This window comes from Lutra lutra, chromosome 10 (genome assembly GCF_902655055.1).
Source record: "Lutra lutra chromosome 10, mLutLut1.2, whole genome shotgun sequence".
Taxonomy (NCBI): Eukaryota; Metazoa; Chordata; class Mammalia; order Carnivora; family Mustelidae; genus Lutra; species Lutra lutra.
Window position 1 is genome coordinate 60,771,302 of NC_062287.1, and position 22,426 is coordinate 60,793,727.

At 38.3% G+C, this 22,426-nt stretch overlaps 1 protein-coding gene across 1 annotated transcript; it reads left to right on the forward strand.

Annotated features, from left to right (window-relative positions):
• The first annotated feature begins 3,139 nt into the window (after positions 1 to 3,139).
• Positions 3,140 to 4,117, forward strand: LOC125079760 (putative olfactory receptor 52P1). Its single transcript, XM_047693525.1, has one exon. It carries the CDS (start codon positions 3,140 to 3,142, stop codon positions 4,115 to 4,117), a length of 978 nt encoding a protein of 325 aa, XP_047549481.1.
• Positions 4,118 to 22,426: the final 18,309 nt, after the last annotated feature.

A 22,426-nucleotide genomic window follows, 5' to 3' on the forward strand; every position in this document is an offset into this window, starting at 1 on the left:
AAACAACACAAGTATCCCTGCATAAATGAATGGATAAAGAAAAGTGTATATTCTTTGCATGTATATGTATATGTAATGAAATATAACTCAGCCATAAAAAAGAATGAAAGCTTGCCATTTCTAACAACATGGGTGGACCTAGAGGGTATTATGCCAAGTGATATAAGGCAATCAGAAAAAGACAAATACCATATGATATTACTCATATGTGGAATTTAAGAAACAAAATAATAGAGAGACAAATGAAAGAACAGTCTCTTAAATATAGAGAACCAACTGGTGGTTACCAGAGGGGAGGTCCATGGGGGGATGGGTGAAATAAAAAGAGTAAGTTGTTGAAATTTGGATTGGCCCTGATTTATGAATTCATTGAAGAACAAGGCATAACCTTTTGGTAGCTGTGTTTTTGTTCTTCATGAACACATGAAAACAAACCATGTAGGATCTCATAAACCAGGATACATAATGAGTTCGTGTTTAAAGAGTTTATTTATGGACTGTTCATTCCCTGATTCCTTTGTTTGGCTCTTATTATCTACCTGCTATGTGATAAAATTGATGGTAGTGATCAGGATACAGTACCTGGGGAGAAATCGGGCCAGGGCTATTCTCCCTGAGTAGTGGGATTATCCAAAGAGCAAGCTTAAAACTTGGACTGAGAGGTCACAGATTCTGGGCAATACTACCACATTTGAGAGAACTTGGGGAAAGAAGCTAAAAGATAAGCTTCTTTAGAAATTGTAGACAAGGAGTGTTCAGGATCATAAAGGTAAAACTAAGACAATAGGTAGGGCTAGAAAAAAAGGAGTCTTTCTGGTTACTACCTGTTATGATGATCCTTCAGCATCAACCTGGGGCATAGAGGATTGAATGACAGAGCCCAGGATTTTGGCATGGTACGAGAACCAGCTTTCTGCAGGGGAAGCTGTGCAGATGTGTTTATGAACAGATGTGTCACTGCTAGCCTATTTTTGTTCGTGATTCTTTTTGTTGATTGATAGATTGTGTCAGGCCCTTCATTCTGCTTCTCCTTCCCTCAGCCGCTGCTTCCCTCCTGTTGACACCTGCCTCAGAACAAAGACTCCCTACAGGGAGGAAACAGAACTTGCACTATATCATTATTTAGAATCTGGCCCTCTGAGTCCCACTCCTGAAATGACTTTGCATGATTTTGACAATGTTTGGTGTTGGTTTGTGCATTCTGCAATGGACATGATAGAATTTTTTTTTAAACTTTCTTCCTTTGAACTAATAAGAAATATGGCCACATCCGGACTCAAAAGTTGATGTGATGTTGGAACGTGAGAGGTGGGATTGCAGAAAATACCATGGGGCAGGGGGAGAGGAAATGTCCAAGGTAAAGCCATTGGCCAGGGAAATAAGATAGAGTAAGGGATCTGGAGATTGCTAAGAACAGATAGAACTAGAGCTACAAATAGCATTTTATCAGGTGTCCAACAACAGGGGCTGTACCTCTGATACCTTCAGGAGCATGACTATTCCAGCCAAGGAGTAAGAAGCGAATGGGCTCCCACACCTACACAATTTGGGAAAGAGGGCTCTGGGGATACAACCTCCCAGGCCCTAATCTAGTTTCAGATTCAGCTTTAACTTCACCCTCTCTCTAGAGGCTCATCCATGACTGCCAAAGACTGCAACATACCCAGAACCCTAGGGTCAACCAGACCCATCTCCTTGGGAGCTCAGGGAAAACTCCAGGGTCAAGTTTGCACATAATAGCTGTAGTGCCTGGTTTGTGTGTGTTTGGGGAAGGAGGGAGAGGCAGAGAGCTAATTCTGGACACCCAGGGGATCTTCCCTTAGGTGACTTAAGAACCACACCAGGGATTCTGGTGCCCAAGAGTTAGGAGTGGGAACATGCAGGGCCCTGAGTGTACTATCCAGGAGCCATATGGTTGTGCATGTGTGTATTGCTACAGACAGCTCTCCACACTCAGACACACACGTTTGAAGAAGTTGTCTGGGCCCGGCTTCCCATACTCTAACTCACACTCAGGTGAGTGTTTTCCTGGTGAGGTGGGCTCCACAGTCCCATTTGAGCAGCCTAGTTTCAGGGTCCCAGAAGCTGCCACCTGCTCCCTTTGGTCCTCACTGAGCAGTTGTTATGAGAGTCCCTGCAAGTACCTTATGTGCTGCAAATGTGGATCCTTCACGTTTTAGTGAGCATTTTGTTGTAAGCACTTAAGCTATCCTATTTCTGAAAAACTGTTTTATTGGCCTATTTCATCTTATGTTTACTGAGCATGGTAATAAATATTAGGTCATTTTGTAAGGTATGTCTATCCACTTTTTCTTGTATTCTTCAAGTTCCCTTCTTCAAGTGGAGTCACACTCAAAAATTCACAAAATATATTTTCATGTACTTAATGACATGCTTTAATGGGAACAATGATTAATAAAAATAATTAATAAAAATATTCCAAATGGAATAGATTCTCTAATTTCCCTTTCTGTATTTTCATTGTTAGTGTATAAGAAAGCAACTAATTTCTGTATATTGACTTTGTATCCGGCCACCTTACTGAATTGCTGTATGAGTTCTAGTAGTTTGGGGGTGGAGTTTTTTGGTTTTCCATATAAAGTATCATGTCATCTGATAAGAGAGAGAGTTTGACTTCTTCATTGCCAATTTGGATACCTTCTATTTCTCTTTGTTGTCTGATTGCTGTTGCTAGGACTTCTAATAATATGTTGAACAGGAGTGGTGAGAATGGGCATCCTTGTCCTGTTCCTGATCTCAACAGGAAGGCTGTGAGCTTTTTCCCATTGAGGATGATATTTGCTGTGCGTTTTTCATAGATAGATTTTATGAAGTTCAGGAATGTTCCCTCTATCCCTATACTTTGAAGCGTTTTAATCAGGAACAGATGCTGGATTTAGTCTGTGAGATATTAATGTTGGAAGACCACATTATTATTAATGGAATACTATAGTATGGTATATAATAAGTAATATAATATTTGACTATGATGTGTAATATATATCGCCTTGATTTCAGAACAATTTTTGTGTATCTTAAAACTCCTTTTGCTTTCCACTTTGAAACCCTTGATTCTTTTAAGTTTGAGGCTCATGAAGGTTTTTATTGTTCTTCTCAGGAACTGCACCTGGGTGCCAACATGACCATTTGCAATGCCTCCCTGGGTCATCCTTCTTTCTTCATTCTCCAAGGCATCCCTGGGATGGAGGAAAAACACAGATGGATCTCTATCCCCTTCTCTTCCATGTACTTTGTCACTATCCTTGGGAATTGCACCATCATCTTCATTATCTACACAGAGCGCTCCCTGCACAAGCCCATGTTCCTGCTTCTCTGCATGCTGGCACTTACAGACCTGGGCATGTCCACTACGACCATTCCCAAGGTGCTGTGCATCTTCTGGTTTGGCCAGAGTGAGATCAGCTATATGGGCTGCCTGGTACAAATGTTCTTCATCCACTCTATATCTGCCTTGCAGTCTGCTATCTTGACAAACATGGCCTTTGACCGCTATGTGGCCATTTGTGAGCCCCTGCGCTATGCCACCATCCTTTCCAATAGTCGCATTGGGCTCATTGGCCTAGTGAGTTTAGTGAGAGCCATTCTTTTCATTCTGCCCATGCCTGTCCTCCTCCAGAAGATGCCTTTTCATGCAAATCATGTCATCCCAACCACCTATTGTGAGCACATGGCTGTGGTGAAGATGGTGTGTGTAGATACCACAGTCAACCGGATATATGGTTTGGTGGTGGCCTTGGTGGTGGTTGTGCTAGACATTTCAGCTATTGGCTCGTCTTATGTGCTTATTATCCGGGCTGTCCTGCGACTGTCTTCTAAAGAAGCCCACCACAAAGCAGTCAACACCTGCACCACACACATCTGTGTCATGTTGATCTCTTATATACCTTCACTCTTCTCTTTTCTCACTCACCGTTTTGGCAGGGGAATTCCACCCCATGTACACACCATTCTTGGAAACCTCTACTTCCTTGTACCTCCAATGCTCAATCCTATTATTTATTCAGTGAAAACCAAGGAGTTTTGTGACAAACTGACCAAATATGGCTGCTGGAAGAAGAAATCCATAAGCATTACCCATACTCAGAAGCCTGTTTGATCATCCAGCATTAGGGACTATGAGGAAAAAAATGTTTCTGAGCAAACTGGCAGAAATGTGTCATAATGTCTGATTAACTGCCAAAATCTTGAACAGAGAGGGTAAGTCACAGGAGACCTTCATACTCTCAGTAACTGCAAAGTAAGACTATCATCCCCTTTGATATGAAAATGATGATGTAGTTTCTCCATAGTGGAATGGTAGTTTGTAAAATTATTTGTTTACAAAGCACTTTGAACAGAAACACACACTGAGTGCATGTAAAGTAAGGTGGAGTGTTTCCTATGCAGGTAACATAAACCAAACAATGACTTGCCTACCAACATGCCATACAAAGCCAAGGTTTGTTGGGTGTGAATGTGCATTTGTATTTGAGTGGTTAGGGGGAAGTAAGATGTATGGATTGGGGACAGTGAGAAGGGACAAGGAAAGTACAAGATAGTATTTATAGTCACTATGATATTTTCTCTGCTGGCTGGCCTCAGCTGTGGGTAGACTGTGTCTTGTTGTTTCCAAGAAGAACCAAGGAATATGCACAGGAGACATAATCTGTAAACTCAGACATTTCAGATGAAAGGAAATGAAAAGGGGAAGTTCCTGAGCTTAAAGGTTTAAAAGCATTTGACCTAATTTTGTACTTGTAAAAACTCCCAGAGTCATCTCTCCCACTCCTCTCAACTAATTCACTGTTTGTCAAGATTCTCTTACAAAGGGAACTTCTGAGAATGTCCTGTTACTGGTATTAGTTGTAAAAGTCTGTTTTATACTGGAACCCTTTGATTGCAGACCTCTGCAAGGCAATTTCCATGGGTGTCTGGAAAGAAGGCCTGAACAAGTACTCATGGCAGCTGTGGAGCTCAGATCCTGGGCCCCAATGTGGGCATTTGTTCCATTCAGAGGATATTCTTTCTTGCTCTAGAGAATTAATGTGGTTGTAATGGCAAGTATTAGAAGTTGCAAGGTTCTGGAAAACAGAAAGCTTCTAGTGTGTCTATCATGTTGTAGAACTCACATATGAGGCAAAATTCAGTGAGTAGGATGCCTACCCTTCATGCCATGTGGCCACTATTTGGATGGAACTCTCACAATACTTCAACTGCGGGGCAATGGATGAAACTACTTCAGAGAGTTGTGCTTGCTGTAAGAAATAGTAATAAACGATCCCGGTAGCCTGCACAGCTCAACAACAAGGACTGAGAAAGGTTAAGCTATTTCAGAACTTGAAGTAAGGGGCACAACCTTCAGGAGAGAAAAATGAGGATTGTGTAAGAAGTGCCATTTCTATGAATGGAAGAAACAGGAGCAGGAGCTGAGGAGCAGGGTTCTCCCTGTCTGAAAGGAGTACCAAGGTCAGACATGGAATCCTCTATAAAACATAGACACAATTCAAACCAAAACAGAGCCCTGAGCACAAGGTTTTATGATTTACTATGTAACTGACAAATGAGTACCTGAGGCATTCACAATCTGAGGAGCTGTGTGATAGCATGAGCGTAGGTTTTGCTGAGACGTGAGAGTGATTTTCTTTCCATCTGATTTGAATGGATTTTGGGTATAGAAGGGAGTCCACCTGCGGTACGTATTTTCCCTTCTGGTTTTTGGTGAGTTAGTCTGTAAAGAGGAGAAGACTTTCTTTGTTTTACTGAAGTTTGGGGCTAAAATTTTATTGTCTCAAACACGATACACTTGGGAGTATGTGTGGGGAATGCTGGCAGTCGCAGCTGGGAAACCTGGGGAACTAGAGCAATCAGAGAAGTCACTGGAGGAAGCCTTCCTACCTGGGCTTTCTTCCTTCTTCACAAGTGTTATTAATCTGTGGTTGATTGTTTTTCCTGCAGGATGAGCTTGATTTCTCTCCTGTGGCCTTGCTGGAAATGTCCCAAATGATGATATGGGACACAGTACTGATTCCCAGCTCAAGGTTGGCCGCTTGCTGCTTGGAAAATCAATACCAGAGAGTCAAATGATGGTGGGGAATGTTGCTTTTTCAGGAAGCCAGCAACTTGGGAAGGTGGAGGACTAATGTCTCCAAGACATCTTTCCTATCCAGGTGCAACTGGAAGGCTTTGGAAATGGTTGGGGGTGTCTGTGTAGGAGAAGGAAGTTATTCTCATGTGGATACCTGAACAGAGGCTCTGGTGTTCCTGGAAACTGTTTTTCAATATAGTCGGGACATATCTCCTGGGAAAGTTCTGTTCCTTCATTTCTCAAGGCTAGTGGTCTACAAATCTCAAAAGGAGTAAATTTGTTCTGCTACAGAACAAGGCACCTATGTCAGCAAGCAAGAGACGTGTAAGCTTGCAGCTAGTTAACCTTCATACTGGTTGCAGTGTTGTTGTGTTGACAAACATGTTAACTGACTAGTTTACCCTTAACCCTATAGAATTGTTCCTAGCCATGCAAAAGTTAGAACAATGTTCATATGTTCTGGTATCTTGGTCAAATTTAAGTCACTCTCTGCTTGGCTGTCAGGTCTTTAGGGACTGAATCAATGCCAAATCCATTTCATTTTCATTATCTTTCCTGAGGGATTTCTGCCTGGAGATGTCCTAAGCCCCAAGTAAATTATAAATTATTATACCAGTGATTGTATAATGGTTTTGTATATAATTAATTCCTAAAAATCTCTAGGGGACGGAACAGCGCTCATTGGAGTCTTAGGTCCTGGGGCAGAAGCACTGGAGTTTTCACCACTGGGGAATGTAAGCTGGGTGTCCCAGAAAGGAGGGCTTAAGACAGAAGCTTGAACACTGGCAAGTTATTTAGAAAAGTGATCACAGGGGATGCAGTGTACAAAACAGGTGGAGTGAAATCTGAAAAGAGGAAGAGCCAATACAGGGAATTTTTTATTCAGTTGCACAGGATTAGTAGAGACGTTTGTCCAACCCTGCAGGACTAGCAGTAGAGCCTTAGAAGATGCATTTCACAATTGTCATCTGCGAGAGATGAGAGGATTTTACCCAATGACTCCTGTGGAGCTCAGGGTTCCTGTGGGGCTAATGTCCTCAACCCCAGGTATTTGTGGTTGTGTAGGCATGACAGCAGATCTGGTGGTTGGGCTGTCCCATGCCATGGAGCTGGGGAAATCCCATGGCAAGGAGCTCCAGGTCCTAGGTGTGACCTGATGTCCAGTATCTGATTACACCTGCCTGGAACTGATTACAGCTCCAGTGGCTGAATAGGAAGTCTGACCAAGGACGTTAGGGAGTGACATGGAGATTATCTACTGAAACAGTCACATCACTGAAACCTCACATGAGGCCTGTGGACTGACTTTGAGATTAACAGGGAGCTCACATCTTGAGCACATCCAACAGAATTATTATCAGGATTTTCTAACCTCTAGTAACCAAATTGTCTATCATTATTATGATAACTCAATTTTCACAGTTACAGCTGACTCAGGTAACCTAAGCAGATATTCCCTAAAGATAATCCTTAAAAATATTTCAAGGGCCCCTAAAAAAAGCTTCTAATGATGTGCATGCCTCTCCTCAACCCTTATTTTATTATTATTATTATTATTATTATTATTATTATTTTAAATTTTTTATTTCTTTTCAGCATAACAGTATTCATTGTTTTTGCACCACACCCAGTGCTCCATGCAATCCATGCCCTCTCTAATACCCACCACCTGGTTACCCCAACCCCCCACTCCCCACCCCTTCAAAACCCTCAGATTGTTTTTCAGAGTCCATAGTCTCTCATGATTCACCTCCCCTTATTTTTGTCTGAGTTTTCTTTTTCACACTGTAATAAATAAGAATGTTGTTAATGTTTGCTATCTCAGGTTGTGTTGTTGCTGTCAAAATAATACATGCACTCAAAAAGGCAATCAAATGTGGTAGGATACACTACTGGATATAAAATTGTCCATCCATCTACTTCAACATAATGTCAGTTCCCAAAGTCTGTCCTTTAGACATGTGTTATGTCTACTCATAATTGCCTTCTATATTAAAATATTAAAGCATAAATACAAGCATCTGGATATAATTCCCTTTCTCACAATGATGACTCTCCCATCCATATTCCTAGACACTTATTTAGCTTTCATCTTTTACTTGCAGCAGGTTTTTTGCTTTTTGCTTTTCTGTTTGTGTGACACACAATTTCATAGTATGAGGCTGAATATGCTTTTCCCAAACATCTCTTCGATGAGTGAAGATGAATATTCAGGTGAGTTTTTCTGCTTCTGCTTAAAGTATCACTGCTTTGCAGTTCTGTTCTTAAAACTTCAGTCCTGTGGTTGCTGTTTTAGTAGACCACTACACATGAGAATATGCTAGCATCTTTATAACTTCTTAGCTTATTGAGTTTGTATTAGCAAGCCAAATCTATTAATTTACTCTGTGTCTCTTGTATTTTGCCTGATTGTTTTTAAAATATCATGCTCTTTGTTCTTGGAATCTTACATGTCAGTAACTGTGTGAAACAGGTCAATACTCCATTCCATCTGCATCCATATGCATATATAGACATAAAATCTGAGAGATTGATACTTTGAATATATGCCACCAACTGAGGACCTTTGTCCAGTGGTCTGTTCTGCAGCCTTTGACAGATATTGCCTTATTTTGTTTGTTTGTTTAAGGCACACAGTTCAAAGCAAAAAAAAAAAAAAAAAAAGTCCTTTTATCATTTTGGGCACTATTAGGAAATTCTCAGCATTTTTATATTATAGTTCAATGGAAGAAGCTACCGATTTGATATTTTCTCAAATGTATACAGGCCAGAGGACAGAAATTGAGTATTTAAATACTAATTCAAATAGTTAATAAAACAACAGAAGTGCAGTCAAACAGGTTATGCAAAGCGCTGCTGACTATTATGTTAAAAATAATGTGATGAGCACTAGGTGTTATACACAACTAATGAATCATTGAACATTATATCAAAAACTAATGATGCACTAACTCTGGGTAATTAAATTTAAGTTAAAAAAGTAAAACTACCCTATCATCCAGCATTGCATTGCTAGGTATTTACCCAAAGAATACAAAAATACAAATTCATCTTCTTTATCCATTCATCTGTTGATGGACATCTAGGTTCTTTCCATAGTTTGGTTATTGTGGACATTGTTGCTATAAACACTGAAGTGCGCATGCCCCTTCAGATCACTATAATATACAATGGAATATTATGCAGCCGTCAGAACCCCAAAGTCTTGGCATTTACAATGATGTGGATGGAACTAGAGGGTATTATGCTAAGTGAAATAAGTCAATCAGAGAAAGACAATTATCATATGATCTCACTGATATGAAGAATTTGAGAAACAAGTACGAGGATCATATGGGAAGGGATGGAAAAATAAAACAAGATGAAACTAGAGAGCAAAACAAGCCATAAAAGACTCTTAATCTCAGGAAAGAAATAGGGTTTCTGGAGTGGAGGTTGTGGGAGGGATGGGGTGGTTGGGTGATGTCCATTGGGGAGGATATTGCTATGGTGAGCACTGTGAATTGTGTAAGAATGATGAATCACAGACCTGTATCCCTGAAACAAGTAATACATTATATATTAATTAAAAAAAGATAAACTAAATATGAAACTTATAGCCACACAGAATATAGGAGGAAAGGGGACTTAGAGTCATTTATCATTCGTGTAAAGGAAAATATACAAGTTAAATAAAAATTAAAAAAAAAAACCCACAACAACGAATTCAAAGGGAACAGTCACACTGATGTTTATAGCAGCATTATCTACAATAAACAAATTATGGAAATAGCCCAAGTGTCTATTGAATGACGAATGAATAAAGAAGATGTTATCATCAATCTATCTATCTATGTATATACACACACATACATACATATATATACACACACATATATATATACATATATATACTTATATATATTATATATTAAATATATAATGGAATATTACTCACTATAAAAAGAATGAGATCTTGCCATTTTCAATGATGTGGTTGGAGCCAGGGAGTAAAATGCTAAGCAAAATAAGTTAGTCAGGGAAAGACAAGTACATTATTTCATTCATATATGGAAATTAAGAAACAAAACAAATGAGCAAAGTTGGGGGGATGGGGAGAGAGCCAAACCAAGAAACAGACTTCTAACTATAGAGAACAAACTGATGGTTACAGAGGTTAGGGGGGTGGGGGATGGGTGAAACACATGAGGGGATTAAGAGCACACTTATCATGATGAGTACTGAGTAATGTATAGAATTGTTGAATCATACATTGTACACCTGAAACTAATATAACACTGTATGCTAACTAACTTGTATTTAAATAAAAACTTAAAACCAAAAACAAAGTAGGTCTCTTAAACAATTTTTTTTCTCTCATAGTTTTGGAAGCTACAGGTCCCAAGTCAGGATGTCATTAGGGTGATACTCCGTCTGAAGATAGAAGGGGAGAGTCTTTCCTTGCCTCTCTTCTAGCTTCCGATGAGTGCTGGCAATTCCTGGTATTCTTTGGCTTGAAGACACATCACTCCAACCTCTGCCTCTTTCATTATATGGCTTTCTCCCTTCTGTTTCTTCACATCCTCTCCCCTTTGTGTTTGTCTGTGTCCATATTTTCTTCTTCTTAAGAAGGCCCCAGTCACTAGATTAGGTCCTACCCTAATCCAGTATAACCTTATCTTAATTTGATTACATCTGAAAAGACCCAAATAATGTCATATTCTGAAGTTCTCGGAGAATATGAATTTGGGGGACACTATTCAACTAAGTAAAGCATGCATCTGTTCAGACCAATTCCTTATGTAAATAAAATTCTATAAGCATTATTACTACCTACATAATTATGGAGAAATTACAAAGAAACTGAGCTTCTGTAACTTTATCTGAAAAATATTATTACACAACTTGAGTTAGAATGGAAGTAGTTCCATGAGCTATTATATATAAAAATACCTAGAATAACTAGCATAGAGCCATTTCAACAGTTGGTATGTCTGCTGAAATTAGTAGGATGTCAGAAACATAAGATAAGACTCTCCCATTCAGTCCTATTCTAGGACAGAACTACCTCAATCTTAGCTATTGCCCCGAACTTTATGGTTTCTTACTATCCAGTATCCTCACATGTTTATCCAAGGTTTAAATGTTATCATTCTTCTCTATCATTAATATTATGTTGATAACAGTAGAATACTCATTCCTTTATTTGCTTAGTTTTTTTTAAACTCTGACATGTCAATCATGATGAAGGGCAAAAGTCAGTGCCAGGCATAAATTCTCTATGTTCTACCCTGCAGTGGGAAATCTGCGTTAAATCTGGTTTATGAAGTACATAGAGGCATAGGGAAGCCACCATAGATTAATTATCTGACTCTACTCTGTTTTCTTCCCACAGAACAAACTTTCCCTAACACAACCTTCATAAGAATAACATCTTCATAGTTAAGTATGAATTAGGAAATTTGTTTACTAAGAGAGATAAATGGCAAAATAGATGGAAGATAATGATTTATTTCTTTTATTATAGAGGTAATATGATTATCCCCCCTGTTTTGTAAGCATCTTCCTACTCTGCAGGCTAGGAAAGACCAGGGAAAAGTAAAGGAAAAGGAATATTTAGGACTGAGGGCTCTCTCATTCAAGGTCACATAAAGTGAAGATGTTCTTAAGATCTATAGGTGGGTGAGCAGAACAGGGTACAGAGGAGATCAGGACTGGTTAGAAGTCCTTGTTAGGTTTAAAAAGTACATACACAGCTCTTATCCCCAGTGTCATATCTTTTTAAGAATCTCAAGCACAGGGATAGAAAGTTAAGAAGGATTTAGAAATTTAGGATTCTTTTTCCTGATTTCACGGTCAATAATCACAATTGTTTGTGCTAAAACTGTGACTTTTTTTTTTAGCGTGTTTTTGAGTGACAAATTCTGTTTCTCTTCAGTTGCAAATACAGATTGATAGAGGTCAGTGGTGGAAGGAACTCAAATACAACATGCTTTATTGTCACTAATGACTTTACAGTTCTTGGTAAAGCCCTGAATAAATTAAAGTAGAACCAATTTCCTATTACTTATCAGAGAAATTTAAATTTTGTGTTTGTGTGGTTGGACTTGGCTCTCTATGTGCATCTATTTCTGAGAAAAGCATGCCCCCAGGTGGCTTCTATCTCCTCAGCCTGGGTTCTAGGATGAAAACACTTGGAGTTATTATGACTTCACATGAATTCAGTTTGAATACTGAAACTAAGCTAATAAAACTTGCCTCATGTACAGAGCCATCCAGCTGTGCCACTTTAGAATTTGTCTAACTGAAGTAGAACTGAAACAAAATTCATGTTGCTCTAAACTGTACTCATTTCCTACTGCTACCATAAGAAGAAGGCTAGTAGGCTCAAGACAACACAAATCTGTTGCTTTATAATTACAGTGGTCAGGAGTCCAGAAGGATCTCAGCGGGTGAAAATCAAAATGTCACCAGGGCTACCTTCTGGAGGATCTAGGAGAGAATCTGTTTCCTTGATTTCTCCAGATTCAAGAGGGCACTCTCATTTCTTTGCGTTTAGCTGCCTTCCTCCATCTTCAAACCCAGCAAGAGTAGGTCCTTCTTCCCTGTAATCTCTCTGGTTCTCTCCCTCTGCCTTTTTTTTATACTTATAAAGGCCCTTTTGTCACATTGAGCCCATTTGGATAATCCAGAATAATCTCCTCATCTCAAGGTCAGCTGTTGACCAACCTTATTTCCACCTATAACTTTAATTGCCCTTTGCTCTGAAACCTAAAATATTCTAAGGATTAGGACTTATACATTTTTTAAGGGTTTGGGGGCATTATTCTGCCTAAACCATTAAGTTTTGGGTTGCTTTGTTATACAGCATTATCATGACAAAAGATATCTAAAGCTAATATACTTTATTTAGTATTTAAATTTTGGCATTGATAATAATCAAGAGATTTTAGAGTTTCTCACTGTGTAGAACTTTATCATCTCTGCCTTCTGTCCACTAAATGCCAGAAGGGCACAATCTTCATTCTCACTCGAGACTCAATTAATGACATAAATTTAGCATATATTCTTCTTACACACTTTGTTTCTTTAATAATTATGAATGAGCTATTAAAATATATTGTCTGACTTTATATATGTGTTTAAACATAGAAGGCTTACCGTATAACTTTTTCATGCAGCATTTTGCATAATCTAGCTCTATATTTTATCTGTAATACAATAGGCCATCCTTTTAATATAATGCAACTTTTAAAAAATTTTCATGTGAGTGTTTTAACTTTTGCTACCACAGATAAAGAACAACCTTTTAATGTCTCCTTTTACAGGAGGTTTTCTGCATTAGTGCCTTAATCAATATGCTATAATATACCTTTTGTGATAATAAATGAGTTACAGTTGTGCTGTTACTGATCTTAGTCCTTATGCCAGCTGGGAGTGGGGTATGGGTAGGAGTGGGGTAGGATTGGGAATGGGAATGGGGTGAAGTGGGGTAGGAATAAGGGGGTTAGGATTGGGGTTGGGGGTAGGAATGGAACACTATCATAGAGGCTGGTCTGCCTCCAATTTTAAGTAGTCTCATTTTTTGTACTGTAATGTCGTAATTTTTATTTTCTTTGAAGTTCCATGGTATTACAATGTTGGAAATATCCTACAATATAATATATACAAAGAAACAGAGTTACTTTACTCAAGTATATGCATACTTTCACCTTTACTACATCCTGTTAAATTTCTTTCCAAAATATTCCTGTCATCTTGCACATTCATCCACAATATTTGAGTGTTCACTTCTCTGTATTCTTACTAGCACTTGGTGTGGTTTATTTTTGTTATTCTGATGCATATGAAGTGGCATCTAATTAGTATCTACAGTTGCATTTTTCTTCTAAAAATTTATTAACCACATGAGCTTTGTTTCTGTGTATTTTTCCTGTTTTCTTAAATGGTTATTAGTCTCTTTAAAAATTGATTTGGAGTGCTGGGTATATTTTTATTTTTATTTTTATTTTATGTTTATAAATATATTACCACATATATTTTTCAATACTTTTCTCCTAACCTATTGAATGTTACTATTCCATATCATGCTAACATAAATTATGAAAAAGTGAACTGTATCAATTGTTTTGTAGGGGCCAAGGCAGGTTGTCCCCAGGATGTGCCATTTCAACATGCAGATTATGCAGATCTGAAAACAATGAAAGCCTGGAAAACTCAAGAAGAAACTTTGACCACTCCTACAACTGCCTAAAAAGAATTTAGGTAGAGGACCTGCTTCAGAGAGAGATACCACCATAATTAAATTTGATTTCTCCTGTTAACCTGTCTCATGTCAATTTGATTCTTAGTCCAGATGTAAAAATCCTGAAAGGCAAAGTAATTTCTTCTTCTGCCTGCCCAGTGTCATTTATGATATGTGCATTTTTGTCTTACTTTTCTTAATTGCCCAGGATCATCAAGATATAAGCCTGCACTATTTTAAGAAGTTAAACCATTAAAATGTTTTTGTCTATGGATCATGAAATGATCATATCATTATGTTTTAAAATACATTTTTTTAATTAAAAAGATTATTTATTTGAGAGAGAGAGAGAAAAAAAGGAAAACAAAACAAAAAACAAAAAACATGATCAGGGAGGAAAGGCAGAGGAGAAGCAGACTCCTCACTGAGCAGGAAGCCCATTGTGGGGTCAAATCCCAGTACTGGAAATCATGACCTGAGCTGAAGGCAGATGCTTAACCAACTGAGCTACCCAGGATTCCCTGTTTTAAAATATATAAATACACAACTCCAACTACTGATGAGTAATCCTATCCTTTCTGATTAATGGCATAAATGTCAAATAAATGTGTGGGTCTGTTTCTGGGCTTTTCATTATTTTACAATTGTTATTTAATAATTCTTTATAGCCAATAGATCAAGTCTCTTCACCATGTTATTGCAAACTTGGCTATTAAATTTTTATTTTTTCATGTAAATGTCACTGTTTGACAGGTTCTATAGAATTCCCTTTGGAATTTTAACTAGGCTTACATCTAATTTATGTATCCATTTGAGGAGATTAGACATCTTTAGGGTGTCAAGGCTTTCATCCAAGATAGTGGCATGGTGTTCTCTTTAATCACATATAAATAAAATATAAATATATAGTAACAAATATAAAATTCATTAATAATCTCTTACATTGCTCCATAATTTAAAAAATTTTTCCATCTATGTTGATTTTGTTTATGTCAATCTTGTTGCACTCTCAATAGGCTACAAATTCTCTATAGAGTCTCTTAATTTCTACACAAATACTAATATTTGCACTTCTTATTCCATTTATATTTTTAATATTTTATTTATTTATTTGAGAGAGAGAGCACAAGCCGGGGAGAGGGGCTGAGGGAGATAGAGAGGGAGAAGCTGACTCCCTGTTGAACAGGAAGCCTGCCGTGGGGCTCAATCCTGGGACCTGGGATCCTGAGCCAAAGGCAGGTGCTTCACTGACCGAGCCACACACTTTTATTATTAGTTTTCTTTCTGATTGCTTGGCTGTGACCTCCAGGACAGTGTTCAGTATGGAAGGAATAGGGATACTAGTGGATTTCTTAGTAGTTTTTCTTTAGAAGCACTTATAAACGCTTCCAAATTTTCATGATTTACTGTATACTTCTAATTGTTTGGTTTGCCATTACCTGACACCACTTGCTTCCCATTATATTTTATTGAAAAGTGTATAGTTGGTCTAAGATTTTATGCCTATTTTCATTAGGTTTTTATAGTAACATCATCTAATACTTTTATATTTGCTATATGTGATCTATGTCTTGCTTTCCATTTCTAATATTTATTTTATTTTTCTTTTTCCAACACTCCAAATTCCTGGAAGATATACATCAATAACACAATGAAATAATAAAACACATTAGTTTCTGTATTAGTCAAGTTTCAATCAGAAAAACGTAACTGAAAACAGAAGCAAACAGAAAAACATAGTGAAATTATAAATGTAGATATAGATGTAGATACAGATATAGTTCTATTCAGGAGAATGGCTTTTACAGTGCTTTTTTGCTGGACCAGGAAGTTGAAATGAATGAGGCAGATGGTCAGGAAGGAAAGGTCACAGCAGGCAAGAGCCACCCCAGGCACGGACTGAAGTTGTTTTCAACAGTACAAGTCTCTCTTCCTCCTTGGAAGGTCCAAGCCCCCTTTAAGGCCATCCAAGTGATTAAGAAAGGCCCACTCGGGTTAATTCCCCTAACTTAGAGTCAACTGATTGGGGTGTGTTGGTATATCTATGAAATCCCTTTACAGTAGCACATATATGAGTGTTTGAATCACCAAGAGGTGCGCGTGTGACACACCGTGGCTGCTGCTTCCTTCCCACCTTTTTACCCTCGCTAAAGACTACTCCATATGGAACATGCTAGAATGGGAATTCAGGGAAACGTAGCTTAGCCTGCCCAAGCTGACATACCACAATGCTATCATAGCTTCCACAGAATGTACCACCTGGGACTTTCCCCAGAACTTGCTGACTTGTATATGGGAAACAAAGAAAGACATTATTTATTTCTTCTTCCTCTTATTTTTATTTTTTTCTTTTACCTATAGGAGTGTGATGAATCGAAGGCTTCCTGGAGGCCCTTTAAGCTGTAGACAAAGAAGATGTTTCCGGGAATGTTTCTGTAAGAGGAACAAGCCTGAACTGCTCTAGGTTTTTAAGGTGACTTATTAAAGATGTTTGTGGTAGCTGCACTGTCTGATAGAACCCATCAGGAGTGCAGACCACATAGCAATTTCGGGAGAAACACCCAATTGAAATTTAAAACAAAAATTTTAATATTCTGTTTCTTAGAGCAATGATTCTTAAAATGGGATCTCCTAGCCAGTTGCATCAGCCTTAATTGGAAATCCATCTGCTCCAAATTAATTGAATCAGAAATTCTGGGGGTGTGGACTAGCAACATGTTTTAATGAGAGCTACAGGTAATTCTGAATCACACTGAAGTTCAAATATTGCTGGCTTAGAGAGTCTTGGGAGCTAGGATCAATAGTATGCAGCTGACCAGAATTTAGATCTGGTCCAGTTGTGGGGATTGCCCACAGCAAAGATAGGTCCATTTCAATACAGTGTGATTAGCGGAGAAAATGACCAGAGGAGTATTTAAGAAGGTGACAAGAAGACCAAGTCCTGCAGTAAATTGTGAACAGAGACTATAATTTTGCAAAGACAATTTTTGGAAGTCTTCCTGCATAATCTGGGGTCCTAGATGATAGCTGGGGCTGGTTTCCTGGGAAGTGGTATTTAAGATACTTGTTCATGATCTGAAAGAGGTTTCTGATACATGATGGAGTAAAGTATATGAGGGTTGAGGCTATACCAAATAAACTCTCTGTATTTGGAAGTCTTGGCCAAGAGTGAATTAGACCCAGAAAAAACTAGGTTATGGATTTAATGCAAAGAAACTCTCTGACAACACAGTTTACTGAGATAAACACAATGAATATAGATTCTCAGCAAAGGACACCAGGAGATATAGGTTTGGTAATGTTTAATGTATAAGTCTTCTTAATATAATTACCTCATATGGTAAAAAATTGCTTTGGCAATACACATCTTCTACCCATAAGTGCAATTTCCTATTGAGTTCCATTACCAGCTTGCTACATCTTGCATGGATAATATTAAAAAAATAAAAAAATAAAAAATAAAAATAAAAAAGACAAGACATCTCACAAAACCAGTTGTTCTGCGTCTGCATAACAATCGTCAGTCTAGGGACATATATAGTAATAGTGGAGTCCCACGAAGGAGTAAACATAGCAGACAGGCCAGAGATAATCACTGGGGGTAAGAAGGAAAGCATGTCCCAGGGTCCCTGGGGAATGGCACTGCATTGGTAACAGAGAGGGATTCAGATCAGATACCCACAGTCCCTATAGCTTCAGTGCTTCTAAAATGTTAGGCACCCTTGGATAAATAGTGCCAGCACTAAGATGTAGAGGATTAAAACCAAAACAAAACAAAGAGAAAGTGCTCCAAGAGAGTAGACTGCAAATATTTTTTCCTGCCTCTTTAACAAAAGCCTCTGCCCTCACTTCTACATTCTCATCTGGTCAACCAAAAGACAAAAGCTTAGCTGCTCAATTTCCTAGGGAACATAAAGGCTCCCTGGATGGCTCAGGCATAAATCCAGGGCAACCCACTGAAATCTCTGGGGTTCCTTTAAGATAGGTTTCATCATTATAACAACTTCTCAGCTCAACATTCAGATAGTTGAGGGTGGAAGATTAGTAATGCTCTTTCAGACTTCTGACGATGTTTCCAAACTGCTGTGCCTTCTCATTTCTGCTGTCCTGGAGTCAGGTGAGTTTGGGCTAGGGAAAAAGTCTGAAAAAGATATTTCTTAGCCCTCAAGAGAACTCTCTGTCTGTGAAATTGGTAGATCGGAAGTTTACTTCAAAGCAGGGAGGATATTTAGAGACCAGGAAAGGGGATTCTGCTGAATAACATCCCTGTGTGACTTGAATTAGAGTTGTAGTTAACAGTCTTCCTATAATAGAAGTGTTAGTTTGGCATTAGGCCAAATAGAAAGAGGAATGGAGTAGGGAGATGCCAGCAAAGGAAGAAGCAAGTAATATATCAGCCAGACCAGGGAAATGGGAGGCATTGTGGAGAAAGTTCAAGACATTTACTGATATTCCTAAAATCACTAATAAGAAATAATTACCCACTAAGCATTTGAGAGAAATTTGTGTACCTAGTGAAATAGACAGACACTGTATCAACACCAAGAAATTGGACAGAGGAATCTTTGGGACTTTAATGATTACCTTAAATGTGTTCATGGTCAAGTGTTCTAAAATGATTGCTTTGGGCTTTTTCATGGCCCAATGTACTCGCTAGGAAGAAGTAGGTCATGTTTATCTGTGCTCTTCTGCAGACCAAGTGACAGCCTTTGGTCTGTGGTGCAGTTTCAGACGTGGAAAGTCTTCTCTATCTCCAGTTTTCTCCCCAAATTGTGACGTTTGAATTTTTATCTCACTGAGAGCATTGGCTTTAATGTCACAATAAAAACTGGTTTAGAGATTGAGTCAGAGGGACAGGTTCACATTGAAGTGTGAGTAACAATGGTCATACATAATTATCAACATCATAAACTATTTAATACAAGAGATGCTGTGAGACTACAGACTCATTCCTGTGAATTGGATGGGGCGATGATGAACCTGGGTGAGTTATTAAGAGTGCAGAGCCCTGTGAAGGGGTTGGTGTGCATGAAGTTAGAATCCCTTAGAAAGAAACAACAAGAACTGCAAGTGATGTTCACTTACATCCAGCCATTTAGGAGTCAATCTAATCAAGTGATATGTGGTAATCTGTGCTCAGTCCAGGTTCTACAAGAAAAAAATCCATAAAGCATAGAGTCTGATACCTAACTAACACACAGAAAACAACCTCACTGAAGAATCATTAAGTTAAGCCTTCTGGCTATGCATGAGTGAATTTGTGAGGCAATTGAAAACTGTAGGGATGTCTGGCAAAAACTAAGTTTGCTGGGTGGTGCGGTGAGCAAGGCTTTGCTGCTTGTGCATCTGACTGCAGCTCCATTATCTATGTTGAGCCATTCAGCTTAGCCAAAATCCACATTAGCTCATCAAGCAAATCTGTGTAATAAAAAACAGCGCTGGGTATATCCAGGTTAGCCAAAGCAGCCAGGGGAGCTATTTTCCAATCTCCTAATGATTGCCATGTGACCTCAGAGGGCACACAGAAAAAATTATAAAGAACATTTATTTTATCATCAAGCTTGCTCTGCAACTGAACAGTTCTCATGACATAAATGTTCATGCGAAGACTAGATTTGGATGGCTTAGGAAACAGTGTGAGGATTCTGTATTGGATAGAAGATCATTTTTGTCTGAAAATGATAATAGTAAATGACATTTATTGATATCTTCTATGGGCCACAAACTGTTTCAAGGTACTTTTAAAGTTTTTCATCAACCTTACAAACTATTATTATTATTATAATAAAAAAGGTAAAAAATTTATAGGATCTTAGAAGAAAATTAATTAGTCCAAGGCAGCACTGACAATAAGAGGCAAATACAAGGATTTGTTTCCAGTTTCATGGATTCCAATGTCTACACTTTTTTTTTTTAACCACCACAACTTTCTGCTTTAAAAACTCCAAGTTCCCATGCTTCAAAAATATCCTACCTCTTCAAAGAATATGCCAAGACAAGCATGAGGTCTGAATGTATTCTTGCCTGAATATTAGGTGGAGAAATAACACATATCACATCAATAATAGTCATATTTTTAGATAAGCTCAAACTTTCACCTTGATATGTTTTTCCTTAGGGAAGATAAGGCCCTTGGTCGAATTGATCAGAAATTTAGATCTTTGCTATCTTGGTCCTTCTAGGCATAAGCTCACAGAGCCCTGTGACCAATGAGACTCTTGTATGCACCTGCTCATAAAACTATGTTTAAATCCCTTCTGTGGAAGTTATGTGATTTATTGGCCCCGAGCTGTGATTAGCAGAGCATTTGTCACCAACCTCCCCTCCTCTGTTAGTCTTTATTTCTGAAAACAAATAGTTGATTTTGTTTACTAACAGGTTTGGTCTATCTGATGGTTTCTTTTCCTTTCTTTCTTTTTCTTTTTCTTTTTTTTTTCCTCTTAAACCTAGCTAAACGGTAATGAAGGATCTTCTGTGTGGAAGATGAAACTTCCCTGACTTTTTTCTCCAGTAACTATGCACACATAGTATCTGGTCCATTAAGGAATAGGAGAGTTTACTTCTATTCTCTTCTGACATATACACAACAGGAGCAAGAAAGAGTTGTAACAAGGACTCAATTCCCATGTGATAACTATTTTCTAACTCCTCAAATATCCTAGAATCAGTGGCTTTTTTGGTATCGATTATTCCAGTAGTGGTTATCCAGTTTCTAGAATACGGATTATTAAAGAGGAGGCTCACATTAAATATTTGTGGTTGAATATATAGAACAAATTTCTAGGCAGTAAAGTTCTTATTCCTGTTTTGAAAACTTCTATTAAAGTGCTTTCTCAGCTTTTATCTTAATGACTAGATTTTTGTTTTTATCTCGTTACCATCATGATTTCAAATGTTCTGCATGGCTCCTCCAACTTAAGTACTCCCACAATAGGCTGTGTCCTCTTAGGGAGGGGAGGTATGGGAAATGTGGGAGAAAGAGTAGTAAAAGATTTTCTTCAACAGAAGATGAGACATCGCCATCTAGGCATGAGTCAAAGTAGTTACAAAAGCACTTCTTATTGGTGGAAGAGTGAAATTGAGGATTTGGCTACATCCTTTCTTTGAAATCACCAAGAACCACAGTTAGAATGTGAATGAAGGATTAACTCAAGAGTGGAGTGTAAGAAGCTGGAAGTTTCTGTTTCAGAAATAGGATGAAGTCCAAAAAGGATTAACTTGAGCATCTGGGGAGGTGGAAACTAGACGTATGAAGGTGGATGGATTATCTTACAGAATTGCAAGTGTAAGTTGATCAGGAATATGTGAAAATTTCTCTTGGTTAGTGGAAGGCATAGAAACAGCCATGATAGGGGCGCCTGGGTGGCTCAGTGGGTTAAAGCCGCTGCCTTCGGCTCGGGTCATGGTCCCAGGGTCCTGGGATCGAGCCCCACGTCGGGCTCTCTGCTCAGCGGGGAGCCTGCTTCCTCCTCTCTCTCTCTGCCTGCCTCTCTGCCTACTTGTGATCTCTGTCTGTAAAATGAATAAATAAAATCTTTAAAAAAAAGAAACAGCCATGATAATAATATTCGAAACAATTTCCAAGCACTGGGTCCCAAACCAGAATCCATTCTAGGTTGAAAAACAAGAAAAATATCCAACTCCACCCAGTGAACTGTGTGGGCAGATTGTGTTTTGGACTAACAGTCCCACCATATCTTTTCCTGTACTTCAGAAGAGTATGAGCGACTGAGTGTGTGTGTGTGTGTGTGTGTGTGTGTGTGATATTCCTGGGAAGAATGGATGAAGTTCATACCTTTCTTTGACAACAATAGACTTAGCTAGAAGACAATTTTGATTTCTTTAAATGCCTGTTTGAATCTTTTTTTTTCACATTAATGTATTTTATTTAACAAGTATTATATATAAATTACTATTCAAAGGTCTGTACAAATATTAACCAATATAATTCTCTTAACAACTCTAAAGGACTTTACTTTTATTATCCTAATTTACAGTTGATAACATTTGCCTAACACTTATATCTAGTAAGTGTCATTCAAGGCTCATTCACGTCTCTGTTCTGTGTTATCTCTTCAGGTAGTGTGATACTGTGTGGGGGTTTCTGACCAGAGAGG

What these genes read in the sequence shown, in the direction of transcription:
- LOC125079760 (XM_047693525.1), top strand. Translation starts at nt 3,140, where the DNA reads ATGACCATTTGCAATGCCTCCCTGGGTCATCCTTCTTTCTTCATTCTC.